This window comes from Sceloporus undulatus, chromosome 3, assembly GCF_019175285.1.
Source record: "Sceloporus undulatus isolate JIND9_A2432 ecotype Alabama chromosome 3, SceUnd_v1.1, whole genome shotgun sequence".
NCBI lineage: Eukaryota > Metazoa > Chordata > Lepidosauria > Squamata > Phrynosomatidae > Sceloporus > Sceloporus undulatus.
In genome coordinates, this window is record NC_056524.1 from 29,288,713 (window position 1) to 29,306,133 (window position 17,421).

General features: G+C 37.8%; 1 protein-coding gene across 1 annotated transcript in view; it reads right to left on the reverse strand.

The window, feature by feature from the left end:
- Window positions 1–17,421, reverse strand: part of SACS (sacsin molecular chaperone) — a 63,809-nt gene that overhangs the window by 16,076 nt on the left and 30,312 nt on the right. The window contains 6 exon segments of the mRNA XM_042458598.1: window positions 1,579–3,061; window positions 3,472–3,618; window positions 3,960–4,071; window positions 5,290–5,375; window positions 10,154–10,241; window positions 12,714–12,864. Coding sequence (XP_042314532.1) covers window positions 1,579–3,061; window positions 3,472–3,618; window positions 3,960–4,071; window positions 5,290–5,375; window positions 10,154–10,241; window positions 12,714–12,864 — 2,067 coding nt within the window.

Consider the following 17,421-nt stretch of genomic DNA (forward strand, 5'->3'; position numbering starts at 1 on the left):
ACAGCTACAATGTGTGGGTTTTGTATACAATTACAGAGTTGCCCTACAAGTAGTGGTAAAAATGGGATAAAAGCAGAAAGCAAGAAAGGCAATATGAGAAATGTGTGGATGCATTTTAAATGTTACTTAATATTTAAAAAGCATTGTGGAACCCAAATAAAGGTCAGGATTGTCATGTGTTGGGACAAGAGGTTAAACTTCACCTCTTCTTATATACACAACTTGCCAAAGTCTAAATGAAAACTGTTGTTTCCCCAGCTGGTATTTTCCCCAGTAAATAATCCACTGCTAGTTGACTCTCAAGGAAAACAACTGTTTCAAGGGGGAACAAGACTATGACCCTCTCCAGACGGGCCTAAAGTGCGCCCTCGTCATGTGCTAGGGGTTGGCCAAGGCCGCACTGCCCATACGTGCCTGACCTCTAGCACGTGACGAGGGTGTCAACATGGCGGCGCCCTGTACACATGGGCGCTGCCATTTTGACGCGACGAACGCTTAGCGTCTGCACATCATGGCACATTTGTGACGTCACGAGTGCACCAGAAAAAGAACCCACTTTTTGTGGATTCTTATTTTGCTGAAGGGAAACAACACGGTTTATCCGCTGCGGCTTCCCACCTGCAGAAAAGGAGGCCCTGGCAGCCCGCCCTTTTTGGGCGGTCTGTATCCCGCCTATAATTGGAATAATTGTACAGAGGGAAATGGTTAACAGCTTCCACCTCATACATGCCATGTGCTCCCAACATTGATTGTGCCCTATGAGCAAACAGAGATATATGAATGGCATCCACTTATTTCTTACATAGTTTGATTATGGACAAGGAGATTAGCAAAATGCTCAAAAAATGAGAGAATGTGGTTATAAAGATAGGCTGTAAACTTGGTTATAAAAATGGGCTGCAACTGAGTGTGTGCAAGTGCCAACTTCACTTTCTTTCCCTTACTCTTTTGTCCATTGTCATTTCTTTCCCTTCATCATTGTTTTTATTCCTTTCTCCTTGGAGCCATAATTTGTATCCAATGCCTCAACTGCCACTTGTTTCGTCTGTCCTACTCATAATGTGAAACCTTCCAAATGGCAGGACCATGTGTGAAAACAAAACCTAGAAATGAGCAGGGTTAATTTTGTGTAAAAAGCAAAAGAAGTGTTGAGAATGTGCCTCAAAGCATTGCAATGTCACTCAGTTGTTTCTGTTTAGACAATAGTTATGCTGTTTCTCACATCATGTATACCCACATCAATTCTGCACCCCTTGTTTCCATAGCATATTTTTCTTCTCCTTTAGCTTACATTTTGTCAGCTGCAAATAGCTCTGATAATAGGTGGGAATTAGAGCACTGTCTAATGCCGTAAAGGTAGTTGCTATGCCTTCCTACAGAAGAGAACAGCAGAGCAATTCCCCTGTGTTTTCTCTGCAGGCTGCACAGGCAAAGCTATTCTAGAGCAGAAGGCAGACAGACAAGATTGCAAGGCTATGTGATACCGATGTGCAAGATCATTTTAGTTTATATTGTTTATCATTTCAATTTTAAACAAATATATGCAATTGTAAAATAAAGTATAAATATATATTATACCTTGGGTAACTTTCTGAAGTTATGTAAATAGCGTCTTGATCTGATGCAGATGAAGAGAATGAAGTAAAACTTCCATTTTGTAAGGGCAAAAGCTCAAGTCCAATAAGTTCATTATAGTTTTCATCACTAAGCACAAAGTCTAAGATACGAAGCTTTTCATCAGCAGGTCCCTTATGTCCAGATTTTCTTAACACTTGACGTACTGTACTAGGAATCACTTTTTTCACAGGTTTTGTACTAGAAACAATGAGGTCAACTGCTTTAGCAATATTGTCTGGTACTTTAGCAACTTCTTTCCCTGAATCCTGGAGGTAGTTTAGTACAGCCTGGGTGTATTCCAAGCTTTCGTCCATTTCTGAGAAGTATACTTCTTCCACCTTTATCCATTTATCTCTAATGGAGTAAATAACTTCATTCTGAAATAATTCTTTCAAAATAGGTTCTATAATTGATTCCCAGTGAACTTTTATTTTGTTTTTTTGGGGCCATAGTCTGTAAATTCTGTCAACTGTCAGAGGGAAATCTGAATTCTCTTCTGTTTTCATTCGTTTAATTGCCTCCAATATAAGGGTTGCATAACCTTTGGGGACCATATTGGCCACAAGAAGCTCATTCCACAAGGCTGCTGGATCTCGCCACTGGTCAAGCTCTCTCCATTTGATACTCCTTCTGTTATCAGTAAGGCCAAAAAACCCACTAACATGAACTGGGAGACCTGTCTTACTTTCCTCACCAGGTGGTAAAGGAAGAAAACAAAATGCTCTTCCTGAAAACTCTGCCACCGCTCCTTTCCCCTCTCCTTCATTTGATAAAGACATAGCTATGCCAATAGTTGGGATATACTTCAAGTCATCAGCCAAACAATCCAGTTCGTTGCATATTCCTCTTCCCCCAACACTGTTGCATACCAACCAGGATGTCTTCTGTGCATCTTTAATACTTTCATCTTCTAAAACAATGTTAATGTGGTATGTTACACATGTTATGCTGTTACTTGGAATGCCTTTACAATACTGGTTTGTTGCATTTCCCAGAATCTTGATGGAGTTGGGTTTCTCATGCTTCAAAGCTTTATTTTCACTGGCAGTAACTCTGAAAATTAGTCGCTCCGTCCCATCAGTTTCCCTAACATGTAAGGAAACATCTTGCACACTTTTAAGGAACAAAAGAACTGTGTCTGCATCTGCTCTGAATGAGTCAAACAATTCTAGAATTTTTTCCTTGTTATAAATATTGCTACTCAGCTGGGAAGGTTGTTGGCGAAGAGGAAAGCGGAAGAACGTACCAGGAAAGTGTCCATTTTTGAAGGTTTCTTTAGTGCTCCCAAACACACCAATGAAAGGTGTAAATTGGTCGGTCAACTCATTAATTTCTTTGATGTCATCTTTCAGGTTCCAACACTGACCTGATTCATGGGGTCCAAAAAGTGTCTGATGTGGATCAAGCATTCCAATTTGATCACCACTAAATATACTGGGGACATCTACAAAATAAAAGATAAAACATGTATAACACTGTAGCCACACATTTGCAATACAAGTATGCAATAACGGAAAAATGTCTTTAAAGGTGCTTGAATATCTCCTATACAACAATCCAACAAACATATACTCTAAAAATGTAAAGAAGAAAGTGTTAAAAACTGTGAAGAAGGTTCAGCACCACAATACCCACATTCCTTTTCAATGCCCTGGCTAACCATATTCTCCAAAGTACCCCCTTGTTGTTTTAAAGTGAAACTACCACTGATGGCAACATTCATTTCTGTGAAATAGCTCGTACACAAAATAACACACTGATTTTTTAACTCAAAGTACATGCGCAAATGGTGTATATACCCTTTCAAAATACAACATTACAGTTTAATTGTTTAAAAAATCTCTGCTACAATACCTGTAATATGATACACTGAATTAAAACCAATTCCAAATCTTCCAACTTTAAGTGGATCATCTTTTTTTCTGCTTCTTGCTATCTCCTGAATGCCATGCCAGTCCTCAGGGGTAAAAACAGCATTGTTGTATACATAAAGTGCAGGACCTAAACAGAAAAAAAAGTATTTTTTAAGCGAGGTCACTAGGAATCATAGCAAAACTGTTTATGAAGAATGAAACTATTAAGTAATGCAAAAATACTAAGCTATTCTTAAGTAGACTTTGATCTCAGTTGACTATGTAATTCTGAATAAGTTGTACGAATGTGAGATTTAATAATCCATCTATTCACTTGTGACTAACTTACTTTCCACTGTAATCTAGGCTAGCAACATGATAAATCGATTAGCTCACAGTGTATGCTTAAAACATGTCACCTTGCTAAGCAAACTGAAGGTAAATGAATGAATCTTCTAAGAAAAAAAAAAGATATGGAAAAGATTTTACCTTGGTAATGAGCCATGTCTTTAGACCAGACAGACTCAGTCCCATACTGAGTCTCATCATATAGAAACCTAACCTCTGTGGCACCAGCATCTTCTGCATTCTGAATCAATTCCTAAAAACAAAATGTATTGTTAAACTGATTAAATCACATCAGGATCTAGATTACTATATTTACAGTTACTGTTCAGGGGTGGTTATTTTTCAAGCCTAAGATGCAATCACCATCAGTTCTTTCATGTGTTTCAAAAGCTCCAGGAATTTTACATTTGTAGAAAATTATCAAGTTCATCAACCAAATTATATGTCCAGCTCAAACAACAAACCATAAATTGTCATTACTTACACAAGCTACAACAAGCTTCAGGCTTGCAGTCTCTCCCTTCCCTTTCTCAACTCTTCATGCATGAGAAGAGGAGACTGGAAGATTAATATGCAAGTTGCAATTAATTCTAGTCCAGTAACCTAGTTTTAAAAATATTATTGGCACAAATCACAATTTCACATATTTTAACAAAATGGGAAATTTATTTCTTACAATTCACAAATAAAAACTTCTTAAATCCTTAGCTCATGCACAAAAAGAAAGAAGTAGGAAGTAGAGAACAGGAGAGCCAATGTTGCATAGTGGTTTGAGTGTTGTATTACGACCAGGGATCTAATCTCTACTCGAGCATGGAAATTCACTGAGTGACCTTGGGCGAGTCACATTCTCTCAGCCTTACAGGAAGGCAAAGAGAATGGTGCTGCCTTAAATCAGGCAGCACCATAGTTACAGGGTGGCAAATGACAACCTCAGCACTCTCTAGGTCACAGTGCAGGAGGGGCAATGAGATGGCACTGGAGACACCTCTCAGGGTTCTGTTGCTTCTACCTCTATCAGTTACCCTGCAATCAAGACAATGCCACAGTCATCATCTCCTAGCACCCCAGTCTGCAGCTCCTTGCAAACACTTCAGCTGGGGCACTATCTGGCTCAAAAGGTACATGGGGGGGGAGGTGTCACATTCTGTCATTAACAATCATATACATGACATCTAAAACTTAAGTCCAATTTACACTAGTAAATTCAACCTGTAATTATATTCTGAAGAAACTATAATTTTAATATAACATCACAATTTTATGAGAAACCAATTTATATGCAGTGCTTTTTTAGTTCCTAAAGTAACAAAGTAACTTTCAATCTGTAAAAGATGTTAATAATGCATTTTCTTAAAAAAATTCCTTTTCCAGGAGAAAAAAACACGATGAAGCAAAATTTCCACACATTTTACATATCTACAAGTAACACTGCAAAAATCATCACACTTACTATTATTTTATGTTTTACCTTAAGAATTTGTCCTCCTTCTGGATATCTTCTTAAAATATCTTTAAGGAAATCAACAAGTGGTGGGGTTGTTTGTCCAAAACGACCTAGATAGGTAAAAGAAGGAAAAAACATGTATTTCAGAAGAACCAAACAAACTTATCTTTCATAACACTGTATCATTTCATGGTTTCAGATTCTTCCTGCAAATCTATAATTTACAGATTACAAGATAAGGCTGCAATCATACACACAATTAAAAGTATTTACCACTGAACTTGGCAGGTGTTATTTCTGAGCAAATAAGCACAGGATTGTTATACAGGCTGAGGATGCATCCACACTACAGAAATCATCCAATTTAACATCACTTTAACTGCCATGGCTCAACGCTATGGAACCCTGGGATTTGTAGTTTGTTGTGGCACCGGTGCTTTCTGACAGAGAAAGTTAAGTGTCTTACAAAACTATAGTTCCCAGGATTCCATCGCACTGAGTCCAGGCAGTTAAAGCGACATCAAACTGGATTATTTCTACAGTGCACATGCAGCCCGAGTCTCCCTTATCTGAAATGCTTGGGACCATATCTATTTTGGATTTTTCCAAATTTATTTTGGAATACCTGTACTTGCATATACACGCCTAATGGAGATGGGGTAAACTTGGAGATGGGACCCAAGTCTAAAAACAAGATTCATTTGTTTCATATATATATACTTTATACACATATCTTGAAGGCAATTTTATATAATTTTTAAAACAATTTTGTGCATCAAAAAGTGAATGTGTCACTATCTAAGCCACCCATGAAAAACATTTTGGCTTTTGGAGGATTTTGGAATTCCAGATAAGGAAGACTCAATCTGTATCTTGCAAAATTCAGCACCAGTTAACATATTTTGTTAGAAATAGAGTTGCAGATCTAACTGGCTCTCTGACGCATGCAAACAAGTGTTTAAGTACCTATTTCTGTGTTATATGTTATGCTAATTCTTGCTTCAGCATTGCTATGGACCAGCCTGAAAGACCCCAAGCAAAGAGTTGGGCCATGGCCAGAGGGAAAAGAAAGCAGAATTTACTTTCTACAAAAAGTAGTCTGTCATTATGCACCAACCATAGACAATGGTTGAAAATGAACTCTGTTTGGTTAAGTAAGCCAGCTAAAAAAAACTGACTGAAGTTGACTTGTTTCAAAACAGACCAGTATTCATTTTAACTGATGGCTTTTATATAAGAAACCAGTTTTTGTGGAGAACAAACCTAAATTCTGCTGAAGTCCTATTCCAAACTGTATGGTAGAAAGTGAGAAAAAGATCACACAAGCCCACTGATTTACAAATTGTAGAGCAGGCAGATATCACTTAATTAGGGATAGAAAAAGCACACTCGCACTATGCAAGCAACCCACCAAGGGCCCTAGTATGCCAACTACAATAGCAATTGCAAGTACATTTCTATACCACTTATCAGTGGACTAACACTCCCTAAGTAGTTTACAATGTGTATGCCAATTGCCTCCAACAAGCTGGGTACTCATTTTACCAATCTACAAAAAGATGGAGAGCCGAGTGGACCCTGGAACACTGCCTGGGATCAAACTCACAACCTTGTGGCTACAGTACTGGCATTTAACCCCTGCACCACCAGAGTTTCTACACCACCCATGATGACAAAAAACAGTATATAAATAGCCAATTGCCCCACTTCAAACACAAAAAAAATCTCAGAGGATTATGATAGGTTGTCTAAAAACAACTTTGAGGGCAGGCCTTGGTTTAGGATTGAATCTATCTTTTTAAAAAATCAGAAATGACTAAAATGTGATAGGTAACGGTAAAATAAACAGTAATTACGACATTCCTAACTGATTTGTCTTTAAGTATTCTAACCCATTCTGCTGATCCAAACTCCATAACAGAACCAAAAGTGTTCATTGCTCACAGCTACTGCAACACAGAGACCTTGGTCCAAAATACACTGTATTAATAATCCAGTCTGAGACCACTTTAACTGCCTTGGTTCAATGCTAGGGAATTCTGGGAACTGTAGTTTTGTGATACATTTAGCCTTCTCTGTCAGAGATCTCTGGTGCCACAATAAAAGACAGTTTCTAGGATTCCCTAGCACTCAGCCAGGGCAGTTAAAGTGATCTAAAACGCCGTTATTTCTGCAGTGTGTTTTGGACCCTTCATTCAAATCACAGTACAATGATAACCTGAATAATTCATGGAATCAGATAAAACATAGCAGCTAAAATATAGCATCTGGATTCTAGAAATAATAGTAATAAAAACATCTTCTTGAGCCTTGGGAGGGTACCCTGCAGCCATCTCAACTGCTCTGTCTACTGAAAAAGAAGTAATTACTTGCTTTGGTGGAGACAGTGCGCTGTAGTGGTTTAAGTGTTAGATTTGGACACTGGGAGATTGTGGTTTAAATGCCTGTTTGGCTGTGGAAACTCATTGGGTGACTTTGGGCAAGTCACATTTTCTGAGCCTCAGAAAAAGGCAAGAGCAAATCCCCGCTGAACAAATTCTGCCATGAAAAAGCCTGTGATAGGTTTGCCTTAGGGGTGCCATAAGTCAGAAATGACTTGAAGGCACACAACAATAAACTTGCTTTGAATCCTGGGCCAGTTCCAGATTTGAGGGGTTATTGAACAAACTGCCATCTGATGGGATCTGCATTGCTCTGGAGGGCTGTGGCCCTGGTGACAAGCAACAACGACATTCTGGATCATTAGTTTTTTGTGGGGGGTTTGGGCTATGTGGCCATGTTCTAGAAGAGTTTCTTCCTGACATTTCACCAGCATCTGTGACTGGCATCTTCAGATGCCAGCCACAAATGCTGGCGAAACGTCAGAAAGAAACTGTTCTAGAACATAGCCACATAGCCTGAAAACCCCACAAAAAACTATGGATGCTGGCCATGAAAGCCTTTGACTCCACATTCTGGATCATTGTTTAGACATCATTGAAATATTTAAGAAACCAAATATTATTTGTTGTTTACAGAATGTTCACATGATTATAAAATCAACACATCAGGTATTTGGTTACCTGCAGAAAACAGAACCTGCAAATTTAGATATTTTGTGGAGCAAATGAAATATAGGAACAAGTAACAGGAAACAATTGATAACAACTAATCTTTAAAATTATGCATCAAATATGAACAGCTACAAATTAAGAATAAGACAAGTATTAGCTTAGATTTACGGTTAATTGTACACCCTTAAATATATATTCTGGAGAGAATGAATGATTGATGTGTAAAAAGAAGAGGATGGATTTTACTGGTAATGAGGCAATGCCAAATTTTATACGATTTTTTGGAACAGGTTGTGTACCATACTAAGTACATTTTAATAATTGATTACAAAATAAAATTAAAATAATTAATTTTGGAGAGTTCTCCTACATTTTCTGACAAGGTGCTAGAAAGCCTTAATTACATGGCATTCACTGGCGGCACAACGTATTTCATGCATGGAATATAAATTACTATAAAACATTGTGTGTGATCGCTACAGCTGGTGATAAATGAATTAATTCTGTGTACAAGAAACAAGATGAAGAAGTATGTAAAACTGCAAGGTTAGATTGTGACTAAAGTTGTCAAGCTGGGACACCACAACTTTTTCAAATGTACCAGTGGTACCTAACTATTACTAAGTTAGGTTGCAATCCCACTAGTGTTAAATTAAAGCAAGCTTCAAAAATTTAGTGAAACTTTTATGTAGGCAATGCACTGTTAAAAATAAATGCAACTGCTAATCCTAACATGGGCAGACTAAATGAATGAATGAAATTTATATGCTTTTACTTCCATACTGCAATTGTTTCAGAGTATCTGCTCTTGTTGGAATTCACAATTGGATTTAGGCCCTTGTCTGAATTTAGGTCCAAATGGATTCAGTCTTGGTCCCATTTAAAGCAGATCCATCTAAATCAGTGGATCCAACTCAATGTTATAGAGTCAATAGAAGTAAATTTTACCATATATGTTTGCAAGGGAATATATTCCTTTAGCACAGTATGACTTACTTTCGATCTGTCATGCCTTGGGTTGTGCATAAAAACCTGTAGGTTGTGATATGTGTCTTATGACATGTTAAACTAGTAGCCTAGTATTGAATAGCTAATAACAGTTCATACAGTGAAATCCTGAGAAGATTTACCTAGGCGCGGGTACATACAACCAACAAGCAGCATACCGGCACCAATTCTAGGGTTAGGGACCGCGCGGCAACCGCACGGTCCCTAACCCTAGTACGTGTGGGTGACGTAACAATGGCAGCCCCCTGTGTGCACGGGTTACATAAGCGCCGCACAGCATACGCACATTGCCGCACAGTGCTTACGTAACGAGTATGCCAGTGGCACACTTGTTACGCTGTCCCTGCAGCTCAAAAAGAACCCATTTTTTCCGGGTTCCTTTTCCTCCATAGGGAAGCCACACGGGCTGGCGGCTGTGATTTCCCTCCAGAGGAATTTAGGTCGCCGGCAGGCCGCCCTTTTCAAGCGGTCTGTCCCTTGCCCTAGAAAGAGATTTCACTGAGTTGAGAAAGTAAGTAAGTATGCTTCATGTTGCTACAGCGACTGCAAATATAACTCAATAACAATGCTACCTGTAAAAAAAGCAGTTGATTAATGCTCAAAGATGGGTGAAACAGATAGAATCTGAAATGGAAAATTGATTAATCCAACAGTTTAACTACTAAATAAATGGGCTTGATTTATAATATAAAATAATATACTGTAATTTTATTTCACTACAAAGAAATCTATTTTTGTAATTTTAATAATTTAACTTAGAAGGAATATAGAGGGAAATGAGTAATAATAGGAAATAAGAAAAGGGGGGAAGTAAAGGGATTATTTACCTCCTCCTTTTAGTCCCTTTGACAAAAGATTTAGAAATACATGATTCTGAGAAGTTTGAAGGTCCCCAACCTCAACACAATCTGATAACTGAAAGGAAAAGAGAATGTTTGTTATGTTGGGCATTCGTGAATGTGCTATGTACCAAAAATACAAAAACTGCTTCCAGCTTTGAATATTCCAGTCAGCAGTTTGCCAGTAATAGGCATTAATACAAAAATTAATTCTGACACAGATTACATTCTGATTACACAATGGCATTATACAGTGGTGATTAAAAGGGAGTAGGTACTAGAAAAGCATTATTTGCTGTACCTGCTAAAAAGCAACAGGATGTTCTATCACAATGCTGAAAACATTAATAGCCATACTTATACATAACAGTAGAGCATGACTTACCTTTAAGTGGATGAACGTCTGTAAGTCTCCTCTTTCCTCATTTCCCTTTTCCTTATACAGCTAGGGGGATGACACTTAACCATGGTTAATTTCACTTTTCCCTAGCTCTTAGCTTGTTATTACACACTAACCTGGAATTTTGTTTTTTAACAAAATCATGTGTTTGTAGTTTGTTTGTTTTTTGTTGTTTTTTAATTTATATACCGCTATTCCAAAGATCATAGCGGTGAACAGCAAGTAAGCTAATTAGCAAGTAAGCTTGCTCGTTTAGCAAGTGACTGGAGTATGAAACTGCAGTTCCCTGTTCCCATTGTAACAGTTAACAGGAAAAGTGAAACTAAACTTGGCTGGAGCCCTTCTGATGACTACCTGGCTTGAAGGCTCATCTACATGGTGCTAAATCAAGGTTTAGTATGTACTATCAAATTTTAAAAACCATTTTTGAAATGAAAAAAGAGGTCACTATACATGCAAAGTAACAAATGTTTTTTGTTTCATACCTTACCTCCCAAATCAATCTAAGCTGCTTCAATAAAAAGTTATCAATTTAAATCAATTTAAATATCATTATACAGAAAAAACCAATAAGACATACAGAAGACCTTCAGAAAGTAGAACACACTTACCCATATTTTGTTTAAAATTTAATCCTAATAAATATATTCCTGCCATAGGAGGCTCCAGCATCAATTGTGGAAGTCCTGCTACTCACCAACTACAATGTTAAATTCTGAAGAACTTTGCCCTTGCCTCCAAGATTTTCCTGATGATGCTTATTTTTCCACTCACTATGAAATCCTTCTTATTACAACTAAAGAACAGGCAACAGACCTTGTAATGTAAAGCAACAGTGCTGTAGCAAACAAATTCAATCCTACATGAATGAACCACTACTAGAGTAACTGGAATTTCTCCTTTCCTTCCTTTCCCATCCCTACATACTTCCCAAATGCACTCTGGAGGCTTCCTTGATTCTCAGGAACAAATTTAAGATACATACAGAGAGGGATATGCCGGGGGGGGGGGCATATTAGTATCTTGGTGCCCAATAGCACATACTGAAAACATAGTAGTCCATTGTCAGTCAATATGTGATCTTTGTATAGAACACGGGAAAAAGCATGTTCAGCTGAAGTCATTTAGAGGATTACACATCTAAATCATTACCTTGATTATATTTGGTGAATGGCATTTATTATCATATTTAAAATTTTAACTTCCTTGACTTTTCTTTACAATGCCAAACATATGGAAATATGCTCCTTACTAACAGCAGTTTCTATTGCATTTATTGTTCTGAAGATTAATAGTTGAGTCTTGTATTGCTCTGGAAGAAAGACTTAATGTGCCAGAAACAGAGATGCGAATAATACTTGTTAGTACAGTATTTGGATCCTTTAAAAAAAAAGAGAATCTCAATACTTGAGATATTCCCACCAGGAAAAATGAAACCAGCAGCAAAATTCTTTGCACTTTGGGATGTCATGGGCAAAATTGTTCTTATAAAAATAAATATGGTTTTTCTGCACAGAAAACATGTTTTGGGGCATACAACATGTATTTGTTTGCTGTTATCAATTGCTTTCAGGCACAAATAAATTTTCACCAGTGGAGTCCTGAAGTACAGGCTTCCTCTGCTTTTTGAAACTAGCTCTTGAAACTGGCTTGTAAATTGCAGACAAGCCCTTGCCTTCAGGGATAGCTTGAGACTATGTGCATGAAAATTTTGAGTGTATGTGTGTGTGTGCATAGTGTATTAATTAAGCTTTTGATTATATATTAAAAGTGATATATAATGTATTATTTATGTTTTCAGTGGCATTTGCAAGCTAAATAAACTGGGTTCCACTTTTCTACCAATTCCACTTTCTGACAGTCCTTTGGTCCTTTAACCTATCAGACAAGCAGGGCTTTCCTGTACATATAGTGCTTAGAAACTACACAGAAACCCTTGTTTATAAACTGTTTGAGCAACTTTATTTGTAAGCCACTCTGAGATTGTTTGATATAGGGCAGGGAATAAATGTTTTAATAAACAAATAATACTTCTCATGGAGCAGGGAGAATAATGCTGAAATTATGTGTTCTTGGATGCAAGAATAAAGCAAGCAAAGAAACATCCCCAGACAGAAATAAAATTGCCAAGAAACCCAGGAGGCTCACCTCTCTTCCGTGATAGTACAGGCGCTGTTCGGCGACAGGAAAACCTATCTCTGGATAAACTAACTCTTTTATGGCTCCCACTGATGTGGAAGATGGCACCTCAAAGGTCCTGCAGCCCACATAGTCATGAAGCACAGTCACCGTGGCTGACCTACATCAACAAAGGAAGTCTTATTACAATAAAGAGCAAAAAGAAAACAGAAAGTCTAAAACAAACTGATTAATACATTTTAATTTTACTAAACATTTTTATTTTCTTTATATGACCTTTCTAATCTCAGAGTTCTTCAAATATAGAAATGATTTACAGGCTACGCCAGTACATAAGAACCACATTTCTCCCCCCCTCCCCATATTTTATTTATAAAATAAAAATAAAACATAGCTAATGGCATTATTTACATTCTAGTCATTTATAGTCATTAGTTATATTTGTGAAAGTAAAAACCAATTTCTTCCTGTTCACACTTAACTTTGTTATTTTCTTTTTGCCTTACGTAGTAATTTCTCAACAAGTTCAAAGATCAGCCAACCCCAGTATTCTGTAGGGTGACCAACTAAATACCTCTGAAAAAGTCACAAATAAGGTATACAAGAGGCTGTGAAGACTGGCAAGAAAAGCCAGTCTGGGGGCAGAGTCGGGATGTAACATCAATATGACACACTCCACGGCTCTGCCCCTAGGCAATGCAATGCTGTGATTTTATGGACTGTATTTTATATGGAAGTGTAATTCTATTTTTATTGATATAATCCCGCCTCGATCCGCAGGGAGAGGCAGGAAATATAAATAAAAACTATTATTATTATTATATCAATGTGATGTTGCGCACCACACCAAATGGTGTGTGGCAACATGGCGCTCCTCTGCATCCAAATGATGGAGTGCCGAAGGAGAACCGGAAAGCCATGGCGCTGCGGCTATCATGTCCTCTGCAAAAGCCAGATCAGGGCCGCAGCGTGCAGTTGCCGTGGCCCTGATTCAGCTGTAAAAGGGACAGCTGGAGGCTGCCCCTTAGGGGCAGTCTGCATAGCCCCATAGTGAATGCAAACTCTTTCACTGTTCTTAGCATTTATTATCAAAGCATATTGCCTCTCTTGTTAATATCCATAAATACTTCTATTCACAATATTTTTTAAAAAACCAAAGGTAGCAGCCTTCTTTACGTTTTGTGTCAATGGTTTAAATGTAATGTTTTGCAAACAAACTTTCACTAAGTGTACTGTAATATCTTTCATCCCACCTCTGAAACTCTCCGCGCTGAGAAGAAAAAAATGCACAATGGGCCCTTGATATCCACTGGGGTTTGGTTCCAGGACCCCCGTCTCAAGAATACCAAAATCCATTTATTTATTTACAGTATTTATACCCCACCCTTTAGTCTCAGAGTGGCTTACAATTATTATTTTTAATTAGACGGTGTTATAAAATGGTGTTCCTTATATAAAATGGCAATATCAAGGTTTGCTTTTTGCAATGTATATATTTTTAAAATACTTTCAAGCCGTGAATGTTTGAATCCATGGATATGGAGGGCTGACTGTACTCCTGTCACTCCCAGCCCATTGTATTTAATTATAGTATGACCCCTGTATCCATGGAAATTACATTCCAAGACCCCCATGTAGATACCTGAAAACATGGATAATGGGAAACCCTATTATATTCAATGAGACAAAGACCTCTGCACCACAAAATCACACTGGAGGACCTAGAAACGCCTAGAAGGAACATATTTTTTGATGCAGATAAGTGAAACAGCAGATATCAAACCTGGAGATATTGGTGTTGTACTCTATGCACAATGTAAAGAAGTACCTTTCTCTGAAGATGCCAGCCACAGATGCTGGTGAAACATCAGGAAGAAACTTTTCTAGAACATGGCCACATAGCCCGAAAAACCCACAAAAAATATATAAAGAAGTACCTATTTTCTCCTATCCCGAACCTATAATCATTTAACAGAATGGTCCCAAGTTTTAATATTGTGAGCAAAAGAAAAAAAATTCTATATTCAGACTGTCAACAACCCATACTGTAATAGGCTGGGAAGCCATCCAACTCCATTGAGTACAGTACTAATCTCAGAAACAATACTAATCTCAAAAAATCTCTTTTATTGGTAGGGAACATACTCCAAACCCTTGATTTTACTTGTCCTTTTTGTAGATATGTTCCACTTTGAAAAACTGTTTTCGAAGGATGGCAGCCGGCAACCCTAAGATGGCAGAAGTAAACAAACCTACTCTGAACAAATCTTGCCAAGAAAACCCCATATAGGTTCACTTTAGGGTCACCATAAACTGGAAATGACTTGAAGGCACACAACAACAAACGTGGGACAAGATTACTTTTCCCTTCCCCCTTTATATGTAAACAGGTTACCGTTGCTAAATCCCTGAATATATGTTATGTATATGTTATGTATGGCAGATGAGCAGCAGATATTTTTCCACACAATGTATGAATTATCTTTGATCACAGTTATTCCACTACTCCTTACTATAATCCTGGGAACTGTAGTTTGTTGTGGCACCAGAGTTCTCTGACAGAGAAGGTGAAATGTCTCACAAAATGGCAATTCCCAGAATTCCCTAGCACTGAGACAGGGCAGTTAAAGTGGTCTCAGACTGGATTATTTTTGCAGTGTGTTTTGGACCTAGTTTAGCAAATCAATTTGGGTGGTATAATAGGAATGCCAGTCCTATGGAAAGGGACTGCCCTTGTTTTGCTGCAGAAAAACCCAAACCCAACCTGTCCAACCCCTATCTGTCAACACACCCGATGCCACACTGCAAAATGAATGCTGTTTGACAGGGCTTTAACTGCGATGGCTCCATTCTTTATTGTGGCACCAGAGCTCTCTGACACCAGAAGGCTAAATCTCTCACAAAACTACAAATCCCAGAATCCCACAGCATGGAGCCATGGCAGTTAAGGTAGTGCCAAACTGCATTAATTCTGCCATGTAGATATGTCCTAAAAGGCACACACCTACAGTATGGAAATAATGCAGTTTATCTGCCATGGGCTCCATCCTATAGAATCCTGATATGCTGTTTTTATTTGATTTGTAGTTTTCTGAAAAATCAAGAATTGTACATTTAATATAATAATAATAAATAATAATAATAAATTTTATTTGTATACCGCTTTTCCATAGATCAAGCGGTTTAGACTAATAAAACCATTACAAACCATCTCATAAAAATAGTTAAAATCCAATAATACATTCATACAAATATATAAACTCTAAACACAATTCTTCAAGAGGGTAAGGCAGAGAGTTGTTGGCAACAGAAATACGCAAATATGTATGTATTTATATAAATATATTTATATAAATATTTATATACATATATTTATATAACTATATTTATATATTTATATAGATGTTTATATATTCATAAATACCTATATATTTATATTTATATGTAGATGTTTATATAGAGAGATGTTTATATATATGTATATATACATTGTGCATTGAGTATGTATTTATTTTATAAATATATAAACATTTGTATAATTATATATATATATAAACTTAAATATTTATATAAACATTGATACATTTATATAAACATATATATATATAAACGTTTATATATTTATATAAACAAATACATATTCAATGCGTAATTCTTGATTGTTCTCTTCCAAGATTAGATTACCTCCTTTTATTATCCTACTTATTTATTTGATAGTACAGTACAGTATTTATAACCCCGCTCTTCAAGCCACAAAAAGACTCTCAGAGGGAAGGAAGGGATTTATATATATATATATGATTCTGTGATATAGATATATATATATATATGTTGTCTTGTCAAGAAAATGAAATGCTTGTGTGTGTGCATATATATACATATACATATGTGAAGGAGAGTTACGTTTTTTAATGACTGAAATTTTAATTTACAAACAAAGAATTTAAAAAATAAACAAATAAAAAGAATCCAGAGAGGCTGAACACCTCAAGAGAGAGACCTCCACAAAACCCCTCCCTCAGTGTCCCTTTCTTTGGGACTGACTGAGTGATGACTGAGAGGAGGAAGAAACCACCAGCCCGCCTTCCCCCTCCCCCTCCCCTACATTACCCCCCCTTTCTCGCACTCACATGGTTCTTCCCGTCAGAGTCAAGGCCTCCACCGCGGCGGCGGGCAAAACCACTTTTCAATCAAGGGGGGAGGGGTTTAAGGGGGAAAAAACCGTTAGCCGCGTCTCGCGCTAGGCGTCTCTCGGCGGCGCCGGTTCCGCACATGGGGAAGGGCGGGGCTTCGGCTGAGGCGGGACTGAGGCCCCTGAGGCGAAGGCGATTATTATACGCCGCAACGGGGGCGGGCCGGGGACGGCTGAGAGAAGAGGGGGAAGGCCTCCCAAGGAGGCGAAATGGCGGCGCCCCTCATCCCCCAGCCATTGTGTTTGTGGGTTCTCACACTGCGGCAGAAGTTGTACAAAAACACACCATAATCCTATCCTCGTGACACAGTAGCGGGATATAAATAAAGTATTTTTATTGTTATTGTTATTATTATCCTGGGATGGTTCCTCACAGTAATCATTCCCAATGGGAAAAGGCGGAATATAAATATATCGTATTAATTATTATTAGCATCTCCCTCCTGCTCAGTGGCCCCTCGCGGTTTTAGGGTGCATCCGCACCGCAGAAATAACCAGTTTTTGCACCGCTTGAACTGCAGCGAG